The sequence below is a fragment of the Berghia stephanieae genome, chromosome 7 (assembly GCF_034508935.2).
Source record: "Berghia stephanieae isolate SIO BIC M18660-M18661 chromosome 7, UCSD_Bste_1.3, whole genome shotgun sequence".
Taxonomy (NCBI): Eukaryota; Metazoa; Mollusca; class Gastropoda; order Nudibranchia; family Aeolidiidae; genus Berghia; species Berghia stephanieae.
This window is the reverse complement of record NC_088366.1, coordinates 1,804,449-1,832,009: the sequence shown is the minus strand read 5'-3', so window position 1 is coordinate 1,832,009 and position 27,561 is coordinate 1,804,449. Positions and strand designations below refer to the sequence as shown.

At 36.8% G+C, this 27,561-nt stretch overlaps 1 protein-coding gene across 1 annotated transcript in view; it reads left to right on the top strand.

Moving 5' to 3' along the window:
- LOC144976332 (ribosome quality control complex subunit TCF25-like) overlaps positions 1-25,168 on the top strand; it is a 33,401-nt gene extending 8,233 nt beyond the window's left edge. Inside the window, exons 4-18 of the mRNA XM_078920546.1 lie at positions 2,637-2,776; positions 3,448-3,516; positions 3,928-4,022; positions 4,917-5,038; positions 6,492-6,591; positions 7,644-7,737; positions 8,405-8,497; positions 9,828-9,933; positions 10,685-10,795; positions 11,858-11,979; positions 13,385-13,543; positions 14,596-14,680; positions 16,639-16,730; positions 17,878-17,971; positions 19,726-25,168. Of these exons, the coding sequence (XP_078776672.1) occupies positions 2,637-2,776; positions 3,448-3,516; positions 3,928-4,022; positions 4,917-5,038; positions 6,492-6,591; positions 7,644-7,737; positions 8,405-8,497; positions 9,828-9,933; positions 10,685-10,795; positions 11,858-11,979; positions 13,385-13,543; positions 14,596-14,680; positions 16,639-16,730; positions 17,878-17,971; positions 19,726-19,974 (1,731 nt within the window). The 3' untranslated portion in view covers positions 19,975-25,168. The remainder of the gene's footprint in view (positions 1-2,636; positions 2,777-3,447; positions 3,517-3,927; positions 4,023-4,916; positions 5,039-6,491; positions 6,592-7,643; positions 7,738-8,404; positions 8,498-9,827; positions 9,934-10,684; positions 10,796-11,857; positions 11,980-13,384; positions 13,544-14,595; positions 14,681-16,638; positions 16,731-17,877; positions 17,972-19,725) is intronic.
- The last annotated feature ends 2,393 nt before the right edge of the window (positions 25,169-27,561 follow it).

Here is a 27,561-nt window from a genome sequence, read left to right as displayed (position 1 = left end):
GGTAGGCGCATCGCATGAAATACGCTAGCAGTGTTTGCTGTTAGGCATCGTTTACAAGAGCCTGATGTTAGGCAAGATGACTAGATGTAATCACTTACACACCAGTACAATGGCTCTCACTTCTTTGATTACGATGGGGGATGAGTTGTAGGCGGGAGGGGCTGTAACCTTACAATGGACCGAATGAATGCGAGTGGAGGGCATGACATGTGCAAGCGAGCGGAACAAACTCACGACGTAATGGGATGGGGGCGACATGGTGGTGTTATACGATGCCTTGGGTAGGGGAGAACACAATTTGCGAGTCCCTTTCTTTCTTATTGCCAACGCCGAGCAGTCAACATCGCTAGCGCTAGTCAGTTTTAATTTAATTATTATCAGTACAAGTCAAGACATATCCTTGCTCAATACACCTTTATAATGGCCTCTAACTCTAAATCATTTATCAAGAAACGTAAATGTTTAACTCTTGAGACCAAAGCTATGTTGATTGAAGAGGTCGATAAAAAGATCCGAACAAAAGCAGAAATTTGTCGGTCGCATGACATCGCTTCAAGTACCTTACACACCATCTTGAAAGATAGAGAAACCATCATGGCGGCGTATACCAGTGGACGATTCCAGCAGGAAAGGAAGAAAATAAGAAAGCCCGATTTTGAAGACGTCGACCGCAGTTTGTTGTTATGGTTCAACCAGGCTAGGAGCCTCAGTGTCCCGATTTCAGGCCCCATCTTAATGGAAAAAGGCAATGAACTTGCAAAAACCCTAGGACACCAGAACTTTGACATGAGCATTGGTTGGTTGAATCGCTTCAAGGCCAGACACGCCATTTCAATGAAAGTTGTTTGCGGCGAATCAGCTTCAGTGTCGACCGAAACTATTGACAGTTGGAGGAAAGGTCAGCTGCAAGAAATCCTGAGGAAATACCAGCCCAGTGAAATCTTCAACGCGGACGAAACTGGGCTGTTCTACAAGTGCCTGCCAAACCGCACGCTTGCGAGACAGGGAGAGGTGTGCAGCGGCAACAAGATTCCAAAGGAGAGAATCACACTGTTAATCGCTGCCAACATGAATGGGACGGAGAAGTTGCCACTCCTCACAATAGGGAGGTTCGAGAAGCCGCGGTGTTTCAAAAACATTAAAGCTCTTCCAACAGAGTACAAATTCAACAGAAAGGCGTGGATGACAAGTACGATCTTCGAGCAATGGGTGCGGAAGCTAGATAGAAAGTTTGTTCTGCAAGGAAGAAGCGTCGCACTCATTGTGGATAACTGCTCTGCGCACCCACATATGACTGATTTGAAGGCCATCCAACTGTTTTTCCTGCCGCCAAACACCACAAGTGTACTACAACCCTGTGACCAGGGGATTATCCAATCGTTTAAAGTACTCTACAGAAAGAGGGTACTAAAACGACTTATTGCCACCATGGACAAGGATGGGAGTGCCGACAGCTACTTAAAAATGAGTGTGTTGGATGCAATGTATACCTCTGCTTCTGCATGGAACGATGTCAAGATGGAGACCATTGCAAAATGCTTTCGCCACGCTGGATTCAAAATCACCCCAACTACTCTGTCTCCAACCGTTGATTTGGACAATGATCTGTCAGTATCAGACGCCGCGCACGATATTGTACCCATCAACGATCGCACCGATATCGACAACCTTTTTGACAGACTGAGAGACATAATGCCTCTGAATATGACGGCCAATGAATATCTGTCAGTGGATGAGAGTTTTACTCCAATAGAGGAGTTGTCAACTTCCGACATAGCACAATGTGTAACTGGAGAGAGTTCAGAAATAACAGAAGAGGAGGACACAACAGAAGAAGTCGCCATCATTCCATCAAAAGCAGCACTGCAGGCATTTGAAGTGGTTCGCCAGTTTTGCATGCAGCAAGAAAACGGCATGTCAGTGCTACGGAGCATCAACGTCCTAGACAATTTCATCAATGACGTTGCCACCAGTACAAAGAAACAGTCAACAATTGACTCTTTTTTCAAACCAAAATCCATGATATAAGAACAAGTGTTTTTTTTTATATGATAACCTATATTACCTATGCTATGTATCATGAATATGCCTAAGATCTCGAGATTTGAATGAGTGGACGAATGTGGTGACTTAATGTATGTTAGAATTTGATTCTGATTGTTAATATTTTTAAAATTCATGTTAATTTTTTAATTGTCTGTCTGGAGTGTTGGGTGTGTGTTTGAATTTGTATTTTGTTAGATGGGATAAATAAAACTGGAACAATCCCCTCCCATAACGTACCAAAAAAAACACCCCCCCCCCCCCCCGAAAAAAAAACACAACAAAAAACAAAAAAAAACAAAACAAAAACAGATTCTTAATTGATCAACTACTATACTTAATGCCCAACAGTCATGTTCAATGATATCACTATCAGGGGAGATAATACAAAGAATAATTATAACCCAATACCCAGAGTAGGCCCGCGTAATTATTTCCCTTGAGTTTATTACATGATCTCTTATAACGAGAATCCTGCTATAACGGATTTTTCGCACCAGTCCCATACATCTCGTTACAACAGGATTCCACTGTATTAATAATAATATTATCATTATTATTGTTATTATTATATAACTTTTAACAATGGGCAGACCCAAGTGGAACCAACTGATGAGATAGAGACCAGTCTACAGGAAGTCAATCATTTGTTGGGAGACCCTGGCATCACATTCCCCGAGACGGATGGCAAAATCACCATGGCAACATCTCCTCTTCTTGTCATCGACTACAGGTATGTGAAGAGATTTTTTATTATCTCTTCAAGTCTTTAATGGCAAGACTTATTTGCTTTTGAATTATGATTTTTCTCACTGTGTTCTTGGTTATATTATAAATATGAACAGTCTTCACTGAGAGTGGGAATGATAACAAAACCCAAGAATATTTATGTTGAACACCAATCACTCGTGAAGTAACAGTGATGTGACTTAGATTTCCAATGAAGCCTGAGTCACATTGTTGCCACTTCTTTCATGGCAAAAACAGTAAGTTATTATCTCAGCTAATAATAAAAACAACCTTTTTTTAATTTTTTTTTTTTTTGGTAAACATTTCATCTCTGTTTTCTTCATATTCATTAAATGACAAACTCAGACTTATCACTGGCAGGCGTCATCTGATCTCCCAAGGTCTCTTGTTATGTCCTCTATATCCGTATATATATGTTTCAAAGTGACTTAGATTAGCACAACTAGTGTGTGATAACATCTATCTTTAAAAGATTTTGGGCAGATTTATGCTTTGTTTGAGAAGAATTATGTACAAATACGGTTAAAATCTTGTCTTCTTTTTTTGGTTTTAAAACATTTCAGCTCCCATCTATCAGATACAATCATATTTTATGATGCTATGACAAACTTTGTAAATATTGTTGTTGACTTATATACTGTATTTTATTCACAGAAATCTCAATCCTGAAAATGAACTGAAGAGGATATTTGGGGCTGACGTTGTTCGGGGAGAACGCATCAGGTTTGTTTGTCTTTTATATCATTGGACTTTTTGTAACTGTTGATACTGTCTATTGTTGATTGTGTTGTAATTCTTGTACTAGTTATTTTGAGATGTTTGATGTTGATTGCATAAGGTCATATTATTATTTTTTTCCTGCACACACATCACCGCCTATTCAATAGATAATTAGTGATCAACAATATAACATAACTTCATTTATGTGTTGTTTATTGTGTGGTTTATTTATCTTTTGTTTTTGTAAAGTATTTCATCCTCAAGAAAGAAATTTTTCTTTGAGAAATATTTTAGTTTATTTCTTGAAAAATAATTATACAAATACTTTTATAATCATCGTCATCATCATCATCATCATCATCATCATCATCGTCATCATCATCAACATTAACTTCATCCTTATTCTGTCCTCAGTCACAGTCACAGAGGACGGAGGAGACCACAAGGTGTCCGCCGTGGCTATAAACTCATACAGCCAAAGGAAGGCTGGCACAATCCGTCTGGGACAGGTAAGGTTTTCATGGTTGGGTTTTATGGACATTGTTAAATCATTGTAGCAATTTGGAAGACTTTCTGCATAGTCCGAGGACTGCAGTGTCTGTTAAAATATGATATATTCTATTCTTACTATCTGCATGGGGTTCCTGACCTCTCAAAGTGGGCAGGGAGTCACTTACTGTCTTCTATCCCCTTATATCTGTTTTCCAACATGGTTTCTGTCTTTGTCTTGAAGTTAGATGACTTGGTTTTGTCCTGGCCGTGGCTGGATACCCAAACTGGAATAGAAACAGTCAAATGTATAGTTTTTGGGAGTTGATTTTTTTTTGTCTTGTAAATAATCTCTCTGTTGTGCACTGTATTATTTATTGTTTACATATATATGTTTTGTAAACATTTGAGTGTGTTCCTCCTCGTGGGGACACGTGCTTGTTTCAGGATGATACATTTAGGTGATCTCAAACTAAGTACACTGATGGTGGTATGCTCTTAGAATCTACATCTGTTCCTTATTTGAACTAATTCCCCTTTGTCTTACTTTTTCTTAGGTGCTGTAATTGTAATTTTAGAAGTTTTTACTATCCCATTTCCTTCCTTTTTACTGGCGCTAATATGACCTTAATGTGTTACAAATGCCGTAAAACCCTTAAAAATAAACAAACAAACAAAACTTTTCTTACTATACCACCCCTCTACTTCTTTCCTTGCTCTAACTGTTTGTTTGTTTTTTTTTTGTAGGGGCTGTCTTGGTTTTTTTGGTTCTGTTTTGGTTTAGTTTTGGGGGGTTTTTTTACTTTAAAAATTTTTTCAGACACAAATTTGTGCCAATCTCTGTAATTATTTAGGCTGTAATGTTAAAATAGAGGTTGGAGTATAAAGTAATTCTTTTCCTTTGATTCCTGTAGGGTTGAGCATGAAGAGTCTGGGAGGAGACGAAGGTTTTGTCTTTGTTCATTCGTCCATGTACCAAGAGACCCAGTACCTGTATCAGGATGCCGTCCAGTCTGGTAATCCTGAGAATATTTTTGTAAGTGGCTGACATTTCTATTATTACACTCAAACACCTCCTGGGTGGGGTTTCTGACCTCCCATAGTGGGCAGGGAGGTACTTGCTGTGTCTTCTATCCCCTATATCTGTTTTCCAACTTGCTTTCTGTCTTTGTCTTGGAATGAAATTACTTGGTTTTGTCCTGGCCCTGGCCTGAGTCCTAGCTGGGAGGGAAACAGTCAAATGCATAGTTATTGTTTTGGGAGATGATATTTTTTCCTTGTAAATCTTCTCTCTGTTATGTATTATTATGTTTGTTATTTTGAATGTATAATGTAAGCATTTGAGTGTATTCCTCTTTGTTGGATTTTCGTGCTTGTGTCCGGATGAGACTTATAGGTGATCTCAAATAGTACATTGATGGTTTGCTCTTGGAATCTACATCTGATCCCTATTTGTCCACAATCCCCCTTGACTTTCCCTTACACCTTTGTGGGTGTTTATGTATTTGACTTTTTTCTACGATTTTAGGTTCACCTTTAGGCTCATATAGCCATAAAGGTAGAAGCGATCGTAAAAAGTCTAGAAAATAAAACAAGAAAGAAGACAAAACCTCCCAACGTCATTGTTTTACATAATGCCTTTGGTTTTGTCAATGATGTCATTTTTGGAAATCGTTGGTTCTTGTTTTGTTTTTAGGACTTAACGGAGCTGATGCAACAAAGATCAATCAACCAGTAAAGGGAAAAAGTGTTTGGGTAGGGTAACAAAAGTATTTCTAGTTACAATTAAAGCACCCAAGAGAAAGGAAGACAAAGGGGAACCACAACCAAGCTGACCATTTTTTTTTTCACCTCACATGTGCTCAAGGTTATTTTCACTTGTGATCATTTTTTAAAAAATCAAGGTTGGTTCTTGATTTTGTTGTTTTTTTTCATAAAGAAATCCATTCAAACTTGAAGATAAATAATTTGGCTTGTCTTAAATTGAATAGTTGAACACACTTGGCCTTAGAGTTAAATTTGAATGGATCTCAGTGGACAATCATACTATAGATTTTGTTTTGGCAGTTATATCTGAAAAAAATAAAAAATTCCTCTTTTAGTTCATTTTTTCTTCAAAATTAGAGAGGTGTTTGATGGAAAAACTTTTATTTTACTCATTAGTGTATCTTTTTCATGTGTTTGAAGGTAGCTACATTTCTTGTTAAGCATTTTAAAACGATAACTTGTACAGAGAACGGCAACAGTATAACATCTATTGTTATTACTTGTTTTGGGTTTGTTTGGTTTTTAAAATCCACATGAAAGAAATAGACAAAACTGATTTTTGTTGTTGTTGTGAGTGTTGTTGTTGTTGAAAACTTTGGTAGGTCAAAACCACCGAATTTATAAGACTTAAAATCGGATAGCTGATGCAACAGAAAATAAATCAAGATGTAAAGAAAAAGGTGTTTGGATGGATAATCAATAAGTCACCTTTCTTGTTACAGAATATTTTGAGAAGTCATCCTTACCATATTGATACTCTCATCCAACTGGCAGAGTTTTATAGGATGAATGAAGACCACCGGACGGCTGCAGAATGTATTGGTAAGATCAAATCTTCTCTTATTACAACATATTCATCTGAAGATATGTTTAAAAAGCATCTTAAAACTTTGTTTCTAAACTAACGTGTTTACACACCAGTAGAGTGCTGAGAACTTCCTTGTGGTACTGTAGAGCGCTTAATAAATACAGTGCATTGTTGTTACTTTTATTATTATTATTATTATTATTATTATTATTATTATTATTATTATTATTATTATTATTATTATTATTATTATTATTATTATTATTATTATCATCATCATATCACATCATCATCATCATTATAATATTAATGATAATTATTATTATTATTATTATTATTATTATTATTATTATTATTATTATTATTATTATTATTATTATTATTATTATTATTATTATCATCATCATCATCTTTATTTTTGCACCTCCTCCTCCTTACCCCCGCCACATCTTTTTCCATTTCTCACAATACAAATCACTTATTGATGCCTGAGCTGGTGTTGTGTCAGAATGTCTTTCACAAGGACACAATACAGTGCTTGGAAAGTTTTCACTCCTTGTTTTCTATCTGGTCAGTGACCACACTTTCTTCCACTTGAGTGACAAAGGTTGAATGAACAGCCAACCTCCTTCTGTCTAATGTACTCAACCACTGACTTAATGAAGTTTGTTATTTGGAACTGATTTGCTCTATTTTGCTTTTAACTTTGACTGCTTTGTCTGATTTTATATAGTTTTATTTTGTGGTATGGCATTCGCTTTCAGATCGAAAGGTCCTGGGTTCGAGCATCACTCAGCACATAGTTGAGTCCTTGGAAAAGGCTCTTTACTCACATTCTATCACTGTACTCGGGTGTAAAATGAGTACCTGGCTGTTTACAGCGTTGACTCTGTAGGAAAAATTGTAATATCACCTAACAGGCGTCATGTCTCGTCCTACATGCGAAGTGTTGCTGTTGGCCCAGACCCCATGTAAAGTGCGTTGGGCACATTTAGTGGATATTGCGCTATATAAAAGCTCAATTTATTATTGGTTGAATTCCATTCTTGTCTCTCCTCCTCCTCAGAGAAAGCCTTATATGGCTTAGAGAGTGCATTTGATATCATGTTTAACATGGCAACGGGCAATTCCCTACTGGAATACAAACGTCAAGAAAACAGGTGAGGGAACCAAACAATTTATCTGGATTATTCATACAGATTTCCATTGGAGCACAATGGTGAAAATGAAAAGATGGGGTTGATAGATATTATCTTTCAGAAAGTATTTAATTTAACATGTTGCTAAGCTGCTAGAAGCTGTGGACTGTAAAAAGTAATGGACAAAAATGAATATAAGACGGAACGTTTTGGGATCAAAAACTCTTCTCCAGCCATTAACAAAAACAATAAAAACATTAATACATCAGTTAAAATCCAAATAGAGGGCAGAGAAATAATATATTATGAGTGGACACTTTGTATTACGGTGCGTTCTGTAACTGTCAACTGAACACATCAGTATCATCTATATGACAATAATTGCTACATTCACCACATGGGAATCCAACTCAGTCTGTATTATGTATGATCTGGAGGTCTTTTTTTTCAGCCTCAGTGTCCAATTCAATCCTTGAAGTTGTAGCTTCGCTTAATGAAGATAAGCTCAACTTAACAATGTTATGTTTGAATTGCTGGATCTAACAATAGACTTTGCAGAAAGCACTCTGCTATAGACGAGTGTTCTATCCAGAATTTAACAAGCAGTTGTTACCGTTCACTTCAAACTACAGCTGCAAGGATAAATTGTGATGGCTTTGAAGGACTCTGTATTTCTTATGTCTTTCAGAGCATTACACATCTGCCTTTTCAAGCACATTCTCAACATTGGGAATAGAGGATGCTACAGGACTGCCTTTGAATTCTGTAAACTTCTTCTCAGGTAACCATTACATTCACTCTACTTACTGTTGTATTGTAGAATATTATAGTCATTGTCATTTCTTTTTTTTAGAGATAAAAGACACACAATCTGTCTAGAACCGGTAAGTTGTGTTTAGCAAGCAGTGTCCGACAAAGCAGAAAGAAAAAAATAGAAAAAAAATCATCAAAAAAAAATAAAATCGCCTGTCTCAACTGAGGGAAAAGACCTCAGACCTCCTGCCAGTAATCGAGAGATCTGATGTTCGATCCTTAATGGAGGCGGGATGATTTTTTCTTGTATTTTTTTTCCGTTTTGTCTGACACTGTTCCATACACACCTTTTCAGATTCTATTTTACTCCAGTGCCTTCTCCCTTATTTGTTTCTTCCTAGAATCTCCACATCCACTTTTTGTGATAGATCAATGAAAGCTCAGACAGGAAAGTGTTATGAATTGAATTCAAATTGCTTAAATCAAATGTAAAAAATATATTGTTGTGTCAAATCAAAATGATTGGTTTTCAACAAAAGAAAAAGAAATGAGAATCGTACATGTTGCTTCAATACCATCGTCCCATGCAATTTTCCCATGGCTTGTCCTAAATGTTAGGTGTTGGACCCCCTTCAAAGGGCTTTGAGCACGTTTAGTGGACATTGCTCTATATACGATATACATAGTGCAGCTGTGTGGTCTTGTGGTATGACACTCGCTTTCTGATCGGAAGGTCCTGTGTTCAAGCCTCGCTCAGCGCATAGTTGAGTCCTTGGAAAAGGCGCTTCACTCACATTCTCTCACCGTACTCAGGTGTAAAATGAATACCTGGTCGTTAACAGCGTTTCCTGTCTGAAAAATATTGTAATATCGTCTAACAGGTATCATGTCTTGTTCTACATGCTACGTGTTGCTGTTGGTCAGGGAACCTTTGTAAAGCGCTTTGAGCTTTTTTAGTAGATATTGCGCTATATAAATGCTCACGTTTTGTATTTTAAAATAAAAGCTCTTTTTTAAAAGATTACAGACTTTTTGTTTGTTTCCTGTTAGGTCTACATATTCGAGCACTTCTTGCATTCCCCTGAAGTAGATCAAAGCTGGAAATGAATTCCACAGTCCTCCGAAGGGAATCATCATTGCCATAGAGTTTTGTATTGATATTTGTATATATAGGCCAGCATCTGTTTCTATCCATAGCATAAAGCAGTCACGCCTAGAGTACACGAGGAACAGTTACAATGTCATTTTGGCAAGACCACATGCCTGTTTCTCAACATTCAACTAAAAGGCACCATCTTTTGTTTTTTGTGTTGTTATTGTTTGTCACTCTATGCGTTTGTTTATTGTTTTTGTCCCAGCCTGGACCGCAAGGTAGATCCCCTCAACTCCATGTATCTGATTGACTTCTTTGCCCTGAGGTCAGGCCAGTATGATTTCCTTATCCGTCTGTGGCATGAGACGAGGGTAAGCCTTTCTTCTTTCATTTCCTAACAACAATCATATGGTACATGTCATAATTGGGTTTAGTTGGCAATGTAGATAAAGCATTGCACTGATATTGACGCAACTGAGGTTCATATCCCATTTTAGGAATTTCCAGTGGATCGCTTTTCTCCATTTGGGGAGATTTGGCGTGGCTCAGTGGTCCACTGTTTTGTCTTGTCACAAATGTCAAAGGTCAATGTTAAACATGGTTGATAAAGCTTTCCTATTCCCTTGTCCAACCTCACTGTCAACATCTTGTCTTTTTGCTTTGAGAACCAAATTGAACCCGTTGTACTCACTTTCAAGATTAATATAATGAATAAAAATCCCTTGATTCATCCCATAGGGGAAATTTGTCTCTAGGGTCTATTCCAAGGGAAGACTGGAATAACCCAGGCATCAGTGCCACAAATTGAGCTAAGATGAGGTGACTTGCTCAAGGCCACACAGCGTAGTGGTGAGTGATCGGCTGAGCCACGCTGCAGACTCAAAAGAAGAATTGTCTCTGATACTGAAGAAGGGGAATTTTATGTCTTATTTATAATAAAACATTTTGAAGCGGATTGAACTTGTAAAAACTGTCAAAGTAGCCAGTGTAAATCAGGGATGTCCTTTTTCAAGCTTTAGTCTAAAATGTGGCTACTTAGAATTCCATTGACAACTAAATATTAAGCTAATTTATTGTCTTTTTTTTTTTTAGATATTATCTCTTTGTGATTTTCCTCTTTAGGATTCTCCTTCATCCGTTTTGGAGAGGGTGAACTTTGCCCTTTCTGTACCCCTGGCTCTATTTTACACGGCCTGTAACAAGAAAGGAGACACCAAAGATGCAGATGAGATGGTATTGACATTAGTACACCCCTATTATTTCCTTGTCTATTATTTCCTTTGTGATGTAAGCAAGCGTTAACAATCTATAAATACTCCATCATGAGTCATCAATCGTGCTCAGTGATCTATGTCAACAGTGATGAGTTGATTACACAACCTTAGAGAGAGAGAGGGCCAGTATAGTTCTGCCCCATCAACCTATGCTCATTAGATCAAGTCTACATAGATGCAGACAGCAACAGAAATATTCCAGTTGACATTTTCAACTCAATGAAATTATTTTGATTTTTTCCTTTTTTTTTTTTTTTTTTAAAAACTCGTTTTATGAAGGGTTTTGGGTGAGAAGAGCTGCAATAATATTTATTGGGTTATAAACACTTTTAAATCTAGGATTTTCACTTGCCAAACTCATGAAAATCTTAGACTAAAACTTGTGTTTATAACCCAATAATATAATAATAATAATAATACACATTTATATAGCGCTCATTCTCGTGTAAAACACAAGCTCTAGGCACTTTACAATATAAATATCAATTTTAAGTGAAAAAAAAAAATAATAATAATAATAATTCATATAAACATTTCCATATCACATCCTATCTGAAATCGTGTGAAGGCCAACACAACTGTGAATACTGTCAATCTATTTGTTATGTAGAACTTATCCATGGATTCACAATGTTTGTTGTCTATAAAATGATATAGAATTCAATCACGTTATGAATAGTAATAGTGATAATGATAATAATAATAATAATAATAATAATATAATAATAATAATAATAATAATAATAATAATAATATTAATAATAATAATAATAATAAATAATAATAATAATAATAATAATAATAATAATAATAATAATAATAATAATAATAATAATAATAATAATAATAATTTTAATAATAATAATAATAATAATAATAATATAATAATAATAATAATAATAATAATAATAATAATGATGATGATGATGATGATGATGATGATGATGATTATAATGATAAAAGCACAACAATACCAACAATGATAATGTAATCTATACATGATCGTTTCCACCCACTCCAGCTTCAGGATCGTCTACTGATGTACCCAGTGGTGTTGAAACCGTTACTGGATAAGTGTAGTGTCCAACCAGACAAGACAGTGGATACTCATCCATTTTTCAACTCAAATGAGTTACACAATGAGTAAGTATGGTAGCATGTCCATCTCATCTCATCTCATTGATTCATGACTGGCTGAAAATAGCTCAGTTGGTAGAGTACTTGCTTTGCACATCAGGGGATCGAGATCGATGTTGGGTGGAGTTGAGATTTTTTTTCTGACCCCCTGTCCACCCAGCAGTGATTGGGTAGCTGGTTCTGTTAGATCTGGTGGAAATTACTTATGGATAGTTAGCATTCTATCCAAAGGGTAGCAAGCAATTGCAATGGGCCGTTTTACACGATAGAAACTGGGATAAACTCCTGTTCCATAAGCCCGATGGCTCCCAGGGACTGCTTGATTAGTTTTCCCATTTTTCTCCCTTTTAACTGCAATTTTGAAATTATATGCAAAGTTGCAGATTTGACATTGAATCAGTTTGTTGGGAATCCATTGTTTGATTTGAAGAGTACATGTTTTCATCACTTGTTTTATTGTAATTTATTCATGGTGTTTGGATAGAAATGTGTGTTTTAAATTCTATTTATAGATTGATTTAACTCACAGATGACAAAAGGTTTTATTTAGTATTATTTTTATTTCTTGATGATTTTATGGATTTTGAATAATTTAAGATGATTTGGTGATTTTGGTAAAATGTGACAAAAGGTCAGTTTTACTCGTAGATCAATTAAATGATATGAACAAATAAACTATCAATGTTTTGGTATTTTGATTACAATTGGGAAATCGTAGACATTTGTGTAATAATTAGATATTTATACATCTCATCTAATAGATTATTTTTTTTTAAGAGGGAAGAAGCTAAAAAGAGTTGCGAGTGGCAAAGGGGGATAAGCGATGGGTTCTGGATGACATTTATCTAAATGTCTTCCCTAAAAAATGCTGCAGACCAAAACAAATATTTTGTTTTATTTCCAATATTTGAATTCATCCGAAACTACTTTATAGCGTTAATTGTGTCTTCTGACTTTTCTTTTTTTTTTTGTTAGATGATGTTTTTTCCCTTATAGATCATCTCTCTGTTGTGTTCTATTATAATATATTGTAGTTTGTAAACATTTGAGTGTATCCTTCATAGAGGTATTTCTCTTGGAATCTCATACTGTTCCCTATTTGAACCAGTCAACTAGTCTTCATTTTGTTTGGGTGCTTTTATTAACTTCAGATCTACAACTTTTCCTTTATCATCTTTCTTTTTGCTGGCACTGATAATCTTATAGGTCGCAATTGCTGTAAAACCCCTAAAAATCAAACAACCACTTTCTACCAATCCTCATTGTTTTTTTAATAGTATTTTTTGCCTAATGCAAGATTATTTTCTACCTCAGAAGAACAGCAAGTAAGTTTTCTTGTTTTCAGCCTGACCTAATTCAATATAGTTTATTGTTTTAAATTGTACATTAAAGCTGCTGTCTGTCTATCCAGGAAATCAGAGCTTGGTCGCATTGTGAAGATGGTGGTAGAGAGATGCTATTCCTGTTGGAAGGAACCAGAGGTCATGGCTTGGCTTGAAAGGAATGTACTGGAAGTCTTAAAGATTGTAGACAAGAAACAGGATCTTAGAATCAATTTGTACGCCACTAGGTATGGAACTTACCGAGGTATAAGATACAATTTGTAAGCAATTTGATTAGTAGAACATTTGACTTTCTTGGCAAGAAACCTGGTTTGATTTGAATCAAGTTGGGTTTTTTAAAAAAGACTTCAAGACTTCATCAGCCATTAAGTGACTGGGTCTAATTTAGCTCTCAGACTGTTGTTCTACCCAAAGGATGACATGCAATTTTGTTGTATGTTTAAAAAGACAGGAACTGCTTATATTGGTCTGATATCTGTAAAAGATTAGTTTTTTATTTTTCTTGCACAATGATATGTCGCATTTCCATGTTTATGTTTCTCCCTTATTTTTAATTTTATTTATTTATTTTTTCTTCTGCTTTGTTTAGTTGTTCTTTCCCTTATGCATGTTTACATTTATTCCTCTAGCTGCGTCTCATAGAATCAAATTTTAATTACATACATTCTTCCACTATTGAAATTCTTTATTTTAAAAATATTAAATGTTAAAATTGTTCTGTAAGATACTATTAATGCTGAAATAATGCTGAAAACTTATATAGCGCTATAACTCTGAGGCACCAGACTCTAAGCGCTTTAATGAAATTAAAATTTTAACAGAGGAAAACCTGTGCATATCAAGGGTTGTAATGAATATCACCTGACACATAGAACAGCAAACAGATATTGGATATAGGTACAGTTTAGGTATCCATTTAATCTTTGACATTGCCATATGGAGGGTGTCCACTTTAACTGTACAAGTGCTATGTGCTTTAAATTTCCCTTTCTTTTTTTTTTTTTTCACTTATATAAAAACTCAACCCCTCCCCTGCCCTTGTGATCAACCACAATTCCATTATTTGGCTGGAATAGTCATGTGATCTAAACACATGTGACAAGTCTGATTGCAGATGCCCCAATTGTTATTAATATTAAAATGTTATTTCTCCAATTCACCTGTATGACACTTCCATGGTAGGAGTTGGATATCATGGCTATGTTCCGTTCTTACAGACTGACATCATACCAGTACATGCTTGACATACATTTTTCTTTATAAATTCTAATCAATACAGACGAGAAGCTCGATTCAAAGGGGCCAGTCAATGTTTGCTTCGCCATTACTTACTTTGTGAGGTTTCTGGCTTGGGGATGCCACGTGTAAGTTGTTTTTTGTGTGTTTTACTTTGATTGAAGTGTTGAGTTTCTTCTCACTCATAAGGTATAACGTAAATGTCGCTTGAAACTAGAAGAAATAAATAATAATAAAATGGATGGAAGCTGGAATTTAATTTCCCAATGCAGGTGGTTTAATGTGCATAACAAATAATATGTCACAAGCTACCAGCGCATCAAATCTTGTCTCAACACTCGGCCTTGACACCTGTAAAACATAAAGGATGAAAGATAAAGCAAAAATGTTCCAAAAAAGTTTCCACTAAATTATTTTGTTTTATTTAACAAAGACCATAATCTAGCAGCAAGAAAATCTAAAAACACAGGACCATAACACCAAAATAATTCCATCATTTGCCAGAACTGAATCGTACTTAAATAACCACGTGAGGATGACAGTAATAAGAGTTGATTATCTTCTAATCTATTTCAGTCTGTCCATAACTTTGACCCCTCAGTCTGTCCATAACCTTGACCCCAACCACGTGATGATGACAGTAATAAGAGTTGATTATCTTCTAATCTATTTCAGTCTGTCCATAACCTTGACCCCAACCACCTGATGATGACAGTAATAAGAGTTGATTATCTTCTAATCTATTTCAGTCTGTCCATAACCTTGACCCCTCAGTCTGTCCATAACCTTGACCCCAACCACCTGATGATGACAGTAATAAGAGTTGATTATCTTCTAATCTATTTCAGTCTGTCCATAACCTTGACCCCTCAGTCTGTCCATAACCCTGACCCCTCAGTCTGTCCATAACCTTGACCCCAACCACCTGATGATGACAGTAATAAGAGTTGATTATCTTCTAATCTATTTCAGTCTGTCCATAACCTTGACCCCTCAGTCTGTCCATAACCCTGACCCCAACCACCTGATGATGACAGTAATAAGAGTTGATTATCTTCTAATCTATTTCAGTCTGTCCATAACCTTGACCCCTCAGTCTGTCCATAACCTTGACCCCTCAGTCTGTCCATAACCCTGACCCCTCAGTCTGTCCATAACCTTGACCCCAACCACCTGATGATGACAGTAATAAGAGTTGATTATCTTCTAATCTATTTCAGTCTGTCCATAACCTTGACCCCTCAGTCTGTCCATAACCTTGACCCCAACCACCTGATGATGACAGTAATAAGAGTTGATTATCTTCTAATCTATTTCAGTCTGTCCATAACCCTGACCCCTCAGTCTGTCCATAACCTTGACCCCAACCACCTGATGATGACAGTAATAAGAGTTGATTATCTTCTAATCTATTTCAGTCTGTCCATAACCTTGACCCCTCAGTCTGTCCATAACCCTGACCCCTCACTCTGTCCATAACCTTGACCCCAACCACCTGATGATGACAGTAATAAGAGTTGATTATCTTCTAATCTATTTCAGTCTGTCCATAACCTTGACCCTCAGTCTGTCCATAACCTTGACCCCAACCACCTGATGATGACAGTAATAAGAGTTGATTATCTTCTAATCTATTTCAGTCTGTCCATAACCTTGACCCCTCAGTCTGTCCATAACCTTGACCCCAACCACCTGATGATGACAGTAATAAGAGTTGATTATCTTCTAATCTATTTCAGTCTGTCCATAACCCTGACCCCTCAGTCTGTCCATAACCTTGACCCCAACCACCTGATGATGACAGTAATAAGAGTTGATTATCTTCTAATCTATTTCAGTCTGTCCATAACCTTGACCCCTCAGTCTGTCCATAACCCTGACCCCTCACTCTGTCCATAACCTTGACCCCAACCACCTGATGATGACAGTAATAAGAGTTGATTATCTTCTAATCTATTTCAGTCTGTCCATAACCTTGACCCCTCAGTCTGTCCATAACCCTGACCCCTCAGTCTGTCCATAACCTTGACCCCAACCACCTGATGATGACAGTAATAAGAGTTGATTATCTTCTAATCTATTTCAGTCTGTCCATAACCTTGACCCCAACCACCTGGTGGTGACAGATCCATTTCCGCCATCCGATTCCATCACCAGCTACACGGCCAGTCGTACAAGGTCAGTAGGTCATGGGGATGTTTATCACATTTACAGTACTGGCATGTTTTATACACTATTTACAAACGTCTGCTGTGGTTGGGTTCTTTTGACCTCCCATGGTGGGTGGAAAGGTCACCTTTGCTGCGTCTCTTATTCCATCTGTATGTCTTGCATTTCCAGATTACTTTATCTCCTTGTCTTGGAATGAAATTACTTGGCCTGTCCTGGCCCTGGCCGAAGTCATTGGCTGAGAGGGAAACAGTCAAATGTATAGTATTAATTTTTAGGGGTATATTTTTCCTTGTAGATCATCTCTCTGTTGTGTATTGTTTTAGTTTAAGTTTTGAATATATTCTGTAAACATTTGATGTCTTCCTCTTGGTTGGATCCTATGCCTTTGCCTGGATGATACTTTTAGGTGATCTCAAACTTTGTACACTGAATCCAGACTCTTGGAATATCCTTCTGTTTGGTATTTGAACCAATCCCCTTTATCCTACTTTTTTGTGCTTTTAATTGGAAAACAAGAATTTTTTAAAAACTATTCAGTTATCTTCCTTTTTACTGACACTGAAATGACCTAACTGTGCCACAAGTGCCTTAAAACCCTTCAAAACCAAAATACATACAACCGTCCGCCTTCTGATAAAATATCTAAAACTGTCCTCATTCTTTGTATGCAATAAGGGAGGAAATGATGTATTTTGATCTTTGTAAATTACCCCTTTGTTGTTGTTATAGTTTTATGGGAATAATGTTGTCATGAATATGTAGTTAAAATAAAAAATTGTCTTTTGGGTCCATTCCAAGCAAAGTATGGAATAACCCAGGCCTTAGCCACAATGCAGTGCTCAAAGTGAGCTAGGGTGAGGTGACTTAGTCAAGGCCACACCACGTCACAGGTGGTTAAACTCAGTACCTTTTGGCTACAAGGCAAAGACCATAGTGCTGAGCCATGCTGCTCCTGTCATAACTTGTGTGTCTTTCTAGAGGGAATCCTGCTGAGATTATTTCAATGTGGAAATTTTGATGGTCCATTTGTAAAATTATTGATTGTCCTTCATTGTATTAGTGATTCATTATGTAGGGTATGGGTGTTTGTGTTGGAGTCTATATATATATATATATATATATATATTCACATTCAATACATGCTTGTCTACAGGTCCAGCCAGCAAACAAGTAGAGGGCCAGAAACCAGACAACGGAACATGCTTGGCCTCCTGCTGGAATCCTTACTGCCTACGTACGACCAAAATGTGAGTGACAAATTAAGGGGGTATCGACTAAAATCTCCCATTTTACACTTATATTGATGAAACTTATTGTACTTGATAGTAATTGGCATAAGGACTTTAAAAATAGAAATTATAAATTGAAATAAATCATCCATTGATTTGGAAACCAAAATTGTTTGGCGGCCATCTTGATTTTTTAAAAAGGCAAAGGCTCAAAAACCCAGGCTTCTATTGAAATAAAATTTGGCATGTATCTAGTTTGTTCTATTATCTAAAAAATGACCCAAGTTTTAAGAGATAGGGCGTAGGGTTTTCAGTTATGGCTGATTTACTGATGGAAAGTTTTTAAATCTTGAAATTTGGGAATTTTTAGAGAAAAAAAAAATCTTTAAAAAAAGTTATTAAAATATCGAAATAATCTTGGGTGTTTTTTTAGACAATATGTCTTGTCCACAAAATCTCCAAGTTTCAAGATTGTATATTGAACACTGTGGGAAGAGTTAACTTTTGTATGGGCAAAAAAGAGACGAACTGAGAAAATAGCCGTTAAAGTTAGAGAAGAAAACATTTTAAAACTATTTTTAGATGGATCCACTCTGATTCAAAACAGAAATTACCAAATGCTGGGAGATAATTGTTTTTCATACTCGATACTATAATTTCAGGTATTTTATTTGATTTCTAATGATGTATAACATGTGGATACTACTTTGATAGAAACCTTTGTTGCTAAGGAGTTTTTGTTCATAAGAAGGGGTCTTTTTGATGAACATTGTATAAGCATAGGGGTTGAAAAATCGTTTTAAAAAGTAATTTAAAAATTCTTTTCAGTGGTATAAATGGAAAAAATCGAAAGTTGAATAGTTCAAGTACCCAAAAATGTCAATGACTCAATTTTGGTATCGGGCAAAAATTAGCCTTGCATACCCCCTTAAGGAGCAGGCACTGATGTAAGACAAAGATCTGAATAAAGTGTGTATGACAGAGTGATAGACAAAGTAGAAAGAAAATAAACATCCCAAAGATCAGCCTGCCTTGAGGCAAAATTAAAGGCAGGCTGATTTTTTTTTTCCTAGAAATTTTCTTTCTACGTGTCATACACACCTTTTCCAGATCTTTATCAAAATTTGAATACTGTGTACTGTCACAATGTGACAATATTGTACTGTGATTTAGAACACTGCTTTTGTTGGGGTGGGAAAACTTTTCCTTTAGATATCGATGGATTAAGGTTACCCACGGTTTGTAAAAAGATTTGAAACCTGTGACTTTATTTTCAAATGGCTGGTTTGGGGTCATCGTGTTGAATAAATATGAACATTTATGTCGCGCATGTCCACAGATTTACCATGCCTTATAAGCTTCACAATGTTTCATTTATTGCCCCAACAGGCTGTATGGGATCACATTTCCATTTCATCCAGTTCATGTCGCCTGTCAGTCATCCTTTTTGTACTAACTCTTACAATCTCTGTCTCTGCCTATAGCCAGGGACTCCTTCACACGTGATACATATGGGGTAATGTGTGTTAAGTGCCTTACCCAAAGACACAACCAGGAACTTTATATACCACAATATCCAATAAATTCTCCCAAAGTGCTTCACTATAGTTGATGTAAAGTCCAATTAGACGTTAAAAAAAAAAAAAGGTCTCTGTATGTCCAGTTGGAATAGATACATTGCACATCTATATATAGATCTGGATCAGTCAACCGTCTATGCCTGTCAATATATACTGTAATGAATTGAATATTATATTTATACATTGTCCCAGGCCCCTCCAGAGCCAGCTATGGCCGTTGCTGCAGGAGGAGAGGAGGAAGGAGCCCAGGCCATCCCCCACCAAATCCAACACAGTGTCAATGCCATCATGGATGCAATGAGAGCCTTGTTGACAGACCTTCGTGGTCCTGATGAAATTCCTGGTGCTGCCGATGGCATGGCTGCCCACTGGGATGAGGATGAAGACAATGAGAGAGATTGGGAAGAGGAACAGGAAGACTTTGATAGGCGTCGTCATTGACACGGCGTGTGATACCATTGATTATTTGATACATTTTGTTATCTTGATTAAAACACATGACCATTGATGTAAGGTTGGGTGCCTGAATTTATACACCCTGTGACCTTGATTTTGGTGTGCTTTGTGTAAAACTTTGCTGCTCGTTTTGTTTTCAAGATATCATCGTGCAGTTTGTACCATCAAATAAATATATGATTTTTCTTTAATATCAGATAAATTAATATATTCTACATTTCCATTTACGCTCGCAATTTTTATTTTTTGAGGTGTGTAATTTTTTTCTGATGGTGGCCCTTATTTCGACACGTACATCACGAGTTCTACACATGCAGTGGCATATCCTAACTTGGGGATGTCTTTGTCTTGGAATGAGATTACTTGGTTTTGTCCTGGCCCTGGCCCGAGTCCTGGCTGGGAGGGAAACAGTCAAATGCATAGTTATTGTTTTGAGAGATGATATTTTTTTCCTTGTAAATCATCTCTCTGTTATGTATTATTATATTTGTTATTTTCAATGTATAATGTTAGCATTTGAGTGTATTCCTCTTGGTTGGATTTTGTGCTTGTGTCCGGATGAGACTTGTAGGTGATCTCAAGCTAAGTACATTGATGGTATGCTCTTGGAATCTACATCTGATCCCTATTTGTTCCCAATTCCCCTTTGTCTTACTCTCTCTTGGGTGCTTTAATTATAATTCTAGAACTTTGGACTATCCCATTTTCTTCCTTTTTACTGGCGCTGATATAACCTAAATGTGTTGCAAGCGCCGTAAAACCCTTAAAAACAAAAACAAACTAACTTGGGGAAAAAAGATCCACTGCTCTTTTCTCTGTCTTATTTCAATGTATTATATTATTAACTCAGTAAAATGATAACTCATGACATAAAATGAGATAGTTGGTCCTTAGGTGTGTATTTCTTTTATGTCCAAAAACATAAATTTAGGTGAAAAACAGGCTTGAAAGCAGGATCAATGTTTTTATGTCCGAAAACATAAATTTAGGTGAAAAACAGGCTTGAAAGCAGGCTCTCTAAGAGTGTCGACTTGACGACCAGTGTCGAAATTCGGGCCCCCTACCATATAAACATTATAGATTGGTATGACACACGTGTCACCATTCAAGTGTCACCATTCAACACCTAGAAATAGATTTTATCTTGTTGATGACATCATGTGTGTCGTATGTGATACAATTAGATTATACATATACAACATTCTATTGTATTTTATCAAACTTCTAACCAATGTTGTCACACTACAGTATTGATCCTCCCATAGTGGGCAGGGAGGTACTTACTGTGTCTTCTATCCCCCTATATCTGTTTTCCAACTTGCTTTCTGTCTTTGACTTGGAATGAGATTACTTGGGTTTTGTCCTGGCCCTGGCCGGATACCCTGGCTGAGAGGGAAACAGTCGAATATATAGTTAGTTTTGGGAGATGATATTTTTTTTCTTGTAAATCATGTCTCGGTTATGTACTGTATTATTTTTGTCTACATGTAAAATATGATTTGTAAATATTTGAGTGTATTCCTCCTTGTGAGGACCTGTGCTTGTGTCTGCTGAAACTTTTAGGTGATCTCAAACTATGTACTTTGATAGTGTGCTCTTGGAATCTACATCTGTTCCCTATTTGATCCAATTCCCCTTTGTCTTACTTTTTCTTGGGTGCTTTAATTGTAATTCTAGAACTTATAACTATCTCTTTTTCTTCCTTTTTACTGGCGCTGATATGACCTTAATGTGTTGCAAGTGCCGTAAAACCCTTAAAAACAACCAAACAAACACACACAGTATTGATTGTCCAACTTGGAATGAATCCACTCATCCCTCACCACGACTATCTCAGTATACACAAATCTTCATTCACTACTAACACCGATATTATTGGTATGGACTTTGCCATTGAAATAATCTTGCAAATCAAAAATAGCTCTGAAAGAAGATGAACCATTTTTCTTCATGAACATACTGTGTTTTCTTTGTTTGGTCCAAAGTTTATTGTATGAAATGTAATGTTAGAAAGCAAATGGTGTTGGGAATTTGATACTGACACATGTTGAAGTTGGCTGGGATTACTTTATTTCCATCATTGTTCTGATGAATATTCTGACCTTCCATGGGGTGTAGAAAGGTCACATGCTGTCTTCTATCCTCCATAACGGTTTTCCCTTTCCACGTTGCTCTCTGTCTTGGTTCTGGGTTGAGATTGATCAGTTTTTGCCAGGTCCTGGGGATGTCTCTAGCTGGGAGGGAATCAACCAACAAATGTTTAGTTACTTTTTTAGGGTGAGGCTATTTTTTTCATTGTAAATCATCTCTTTGTTATGTCATGTACTATCATGATTTTTGGTTTTAAATATATTGTACTCTGTAAAAAATCGAGTGTATTCTTCCTAGTGGGATTCTTCGTCAGGGCCGGTAAACCAAAACAGGTTCATGGATGGATGAATTCCTACAATCTTATGTTGCCTTTTTGAAAGTATCCTTTGTCTTGATTGTTCTTTGGTGCTTTTTACTTCAGATCTTCAACTTTTCCTCTATCATCCTCCTTTTCACTGGTGCTAAAATGACCTAATAATGTGGCTAGAGCTATAAAACCCCTGTCACTATCACCAAACAAAACAAACAATACTATGGATATTGTGAAAGCTATTGTTGTATAGTTGTTACATGATAGTCATGAAACCAAACTGTAAACGAAAAAAATCAATAAGTGGACAATATTTATTTTTCGCTCTTATATCAATGAGTAAGGCTGTGATAGCAAACTAGATGAAAACTCCATAGGACAGATTTGTCTGGTGTGTCTTCAAGTGTAACTTAGCCTGACTGGCAGATGTATTTGTCTCACGCATTGTCAAGGAGTTCATATTTTTTTTACTTATCTTTATGTCTTTTGAGGACAAAAATCATGTAAAGTGTCATCAACTTATGTGGTGTCAACTGAAGTTGGTAAAATTTACAAGTTCAAATAGCCATATATCCTCTCTATGGAAAAGATACATTTTGTCTCTCCCTTCTTTTCTATTTGAACCAATTCCCCTTTGTCTTAACTTTTCTTATGTGCTTTAATTGTAATTCTAAAACTTTTTACTATCCCATTTTCTTCCTTTTTAGTGGCGCTGATATGACCTTAATGTGTTACAAGCGCCGTAAAACCCTTAAAAACAACCAAACAAAACTCATGTGGTACATGTACAGATGAACCATTTGTCTATAATGTTCTAGCTTTCCTCCTATGCATCAATGTTATTTTTGTTTGGCACATTGATACAATCTAAAAGGCATTAAAGAAATATTTGATTCTTAACTCATGCAAAAAAAAAAACAACAACAAAAACCCATTTTGCCACGCACCTGCATCATGATGAATATAGATTTCCTCTATGTGATAATTGATTACAGAGAAAAATGTTATTTATAAGTATTTTATAATACCAATGTTGTTTTGTATTGTTACTATTCTACCTATGTTGTCCATATTGTTGTTAGTTTCACATCAAAGACTGACTTATCTATCTTCAAAACCAAATGATTTGTCACATATATTTTGGATGTATTTAATCCATATTGATATCTATTACTGTGACTATTTGTTCATCTCACATCATTTTCCATCATGTCACAGAAATACACCCAAGTCCCTGTTGATTTGGGATCATGAACATTTTTTTTTCTTTTTCCTTCCTTGGTATTTCCTTGATATCCGCGGTCTGTAGCTGTTTTGCTATTATTTATTTTTAATTAAAAAAATTTTTTTTTGCGAAATTTTCATTCACTTTTCAATTTAGCGACTCTTTTTATAAACGATCAGTGACATTGGTTTTGTGTCTGAACTCGTCCAAGGATTGGGATCCTCATAGCTTAGGTGGTAGAACACTTGCTTCACACGCATAGGTCGACAGAGGTTGATCCCAGGCGAAGTTGGTATTATTTTCTGACCCCCCCCCCCCCCTCCCTCCTGTCTACCCTGACTGGGTTTTTTTTTTGTGGCTAGGATGTTTCTTACGGTGTCTGCTATCCCTCTATCTGTTTTCCAATTTACTTTCTGTTTTTTTCTTGGAATGAGATTACTTTGTATTGTTCTGGCCCGGCTGGAGTCCTTGACTGGTAGGGAAACAGTCAGATGTATAGTTATAGTTTTTGGAGAGGATATTTTTTCCCTTGTAGATAATCTCTGTTATAATAATGATATATTTTTGTTTTGAACAATGGTTTGTAAACATTTGAGTGTATACCTCTTAGTGGCATCTTGAGCTTATGTCTGGATGAGACTTTTAGGTGATCTCCCTTACTTATTCTCTTGTGTACATCTAGAATGTTATGACAATCCCATTTTCTTCCTTTTTCCTGGCGCTGAAATGACAAAAATTTGTCACGATCGCCGTAAAACTGTTTAAAACAAACAATAAGACAAATGAAGGGACAGGAACCAGTGTAAGTGTAAGATGGACATCTTTAAAGGTGTGTATGAAACAGGGCCATGCAAGACAGAAAGAAAAAATACAGGTTGAAGTCATCCTCCCTTGACTGGGGATTGAACCTTAGGCCTCCTGAATAACGGTCAGATGTGTGCCATTAAGGTATGGTGAAATGGTTCCCGTTACACGTCTGACTGGTTGACAGGAGGTCTTAGGTTCAATCCTTGTCGATGCAGGATGATTAGAACTTGTATTATTCTTTCATAAACTCCTTTTTCATACTTTGATCTGACACCACAGCCAGCTCTCGAATTTGTCCCATGCAGTATTCGTCCTATGCAGCCATAAGGCCTATAGATCCAACGTTTATTCTGCTTTCCAACAGTCTTCAGTTGACAATGGCAATTGCTTGTTACCCTATGATTGGATGCTAGTCTTTCGCAAAGTATGCTCCACCATATCAACAGACCCAGCTTCCCAATCACTGCTGTTGGACAAGGAGTCAAAAAAAAAAATTGGACTACCCAAGGCCGATACAAGTCCTTTTTCTTGTGAAGCTATTTTGTACCAACTGAGACATAAGGAATTCCACCAAACATTGTGTGCTTTTGAGAAGTGTTTGGCAAAAGATAAAGAAATGTTCACTGTGTATTGACTGGATCGACCAATGGCAGGCTGGTACGATCTTCATTTATGTAAATAGCATCGAACACCAAATTTGGATTCTGGGAAAAATTGACAATAAACAAATATATGGCTTGGGTGTTGCTTCAGTCTTTAATCTGATTTTTTCCTGTTGTGTCAACTGATAATTGGCTTCAACAGTCATGATGTCACTTCCCTCTTAATGAGGCATAGTAACTTAGTAACTGGCTCTAAACTATCGGAAACATGGCGGACGCCTTTATGAAATATTTCTCGGACGAGCATAAAAGTGTATCCAGAGGAGAAAAACATTATAAATATGACCATGTTTTGACTTTTATACATTCTGATCACATGACATATGAAAAGATCTAGCCAGCATGAAGAATAAAAAGTACCAATTTTCTTTGTTTAGAAGCACGCTGCTCGCCGTTGCTGGGCGACGTGACATCAAACTATTGAATCCAATTGTCAATGTCAAGCGTTGTGGAAAAAAAAAACCCAAAGATAATAAAAGTTAAAGGATTCTTATTTTTTTAAAAAAAGATTAAATCTTGGCTTGAAAATTGAAGAACGTTGTGTGACCCAGTAGCTCGACGTGCACATGGTTACAAGTCTGATGACCCGAATTATTATGGGCCCCTTGTTGTCATTGGAATACAGCCAAACCAAGGCAGAGTTGTATATCCCATGACAACAATGGCCTCAACCCAAAACAATTATAGAACTTGAATGTTGCCTATCCTAATCACCACTGATATCATAGGAATTACATAATGGAATATAGCCAGTGTTACAAATCTGTTCCTGGCGATGTCTTACCGTTATGACTGTCATCTGCATTTTTTGCGGCCGCAAATATCAGGGCGGTCCGCAAATTTTGGCAAATTTCCCAAAATTGGCAAATCGTGGCAAATTTTGGGAAAATTGGCAAATCGCGTGGCAAATTTTGGGAGAAAAAAAGAAGCGAAAACAAAATAACGAGAGAAAAAAGTGCGAAACTTGAGAAATGTTGCAGCTTTGCCTGGGCCCAAACCAAAGGAAGCTACTCTCTACGGATAATGATCCTTTAAAATCTTTGTAACAACGCTATTCACAGTCATTTCATTTCTCAAGTCAAATACACTTCCAACTTCAGTCATGGATCGTTTCGTCAAAAAATCTTCAAATAAGGACCCAAAGTGCGGCAAATTTATTGGCAAATTTTGGTCTTTTTGGCAAATTTCTTGGCAAATTTTTTTTTTTTTTGGGGGGGGGGGGGGGGGCAAATTTTAGGTCCCAATTTGGCAAAAAATGCAGATGACAGTTTTGAGACTATGGTTGACAGTCATCGAGTTGGAGTTAAATCTCACAGACATAAATACACTGAAGGTTGCAAGAAACTTGGCGCAGTTTTCCTGTGTGCATGAGCAAGACACAATGGGTATTTTCTATTTTCTGCTCGGGTTTATCCCACATGGTTTTTCCAAACCGTGACTGCGAATCGAACAGCTCCCCATCCGGCCAGTAGAAGGATCTGTTTTTATAAACATCTTCCAGGCCAACCCAGGCACTAAGTGATTCTTGTCTACTGTCGCCACGTACCTTGACAACATTTTCGAAAGTTTTCTTGTCTTTTATCGTCACTAACGACCGTCCTGCCATTTTAATACAGAGTTTCTTTGCCTCGGATTGACTCACTTTTTCTCTGGACACGTAAAGACCATTATTCATGGAAGAGTTGTCCCCACTTAACCTGTAAAAAACAGACACCGTTGACGGAAGGTTGGATGACCCGTGACCTTTGCCAATCCAATCTCCCGGGGTGCAATGACCAGACGATTCATTATACGTGACGGTTAGGCAGTTTTCAAATTGGATGAGACAACTCATCACGCAGCCAAGGGCAGATCCGGACGTCCATCCTTCCCCGATTGAATGTATCCTGTATTCACTCTTGGTCTCGTCCTCTATCTTTTTCCAGAGGCTTCCCGTAGGACTCGTACTCATAGACATGAGGACTGTCACGTGACCGTGTAACAGAAGCACCAGAGAAAACACAAATAGGCGTGCACTTTTAGTATAATACATCGTTTTTTTGAAAATAGATTTGTCTGTCCTAAAGATGAAGTGTGAAAAAAAATCACGTTGTCAATCAGCTACTTGTTCTTTGTGCTCCTATTATAAACGATGAGAATGTTGTTGCTTGAAGATAGGGAATGAGATTAGCGGAAGAGTAGCGTCCCTTGATTGGACGTCACCCTAGCGGACGAAAGACGCATGCGCACAACCAACATGACGTTCTCTCTCTAATAACTTTTCCGCCGGTGACGTCACAGACTATGGGTGACGTCCAATCAAGGGACGCTACTCTTCCGCTAATCTCATTCCCTATAGAAGAAACAGCAATAGTCAGTCAAATGGAATGGAAGTTTCTACTTGATTATCAAAGGCAAACGATGTGGGCATGTCTGGTTGCCCCTTTGTCAAGAAAACACGATGACTGAAATATTAAAGACGAATGAGAGCTGAGGGG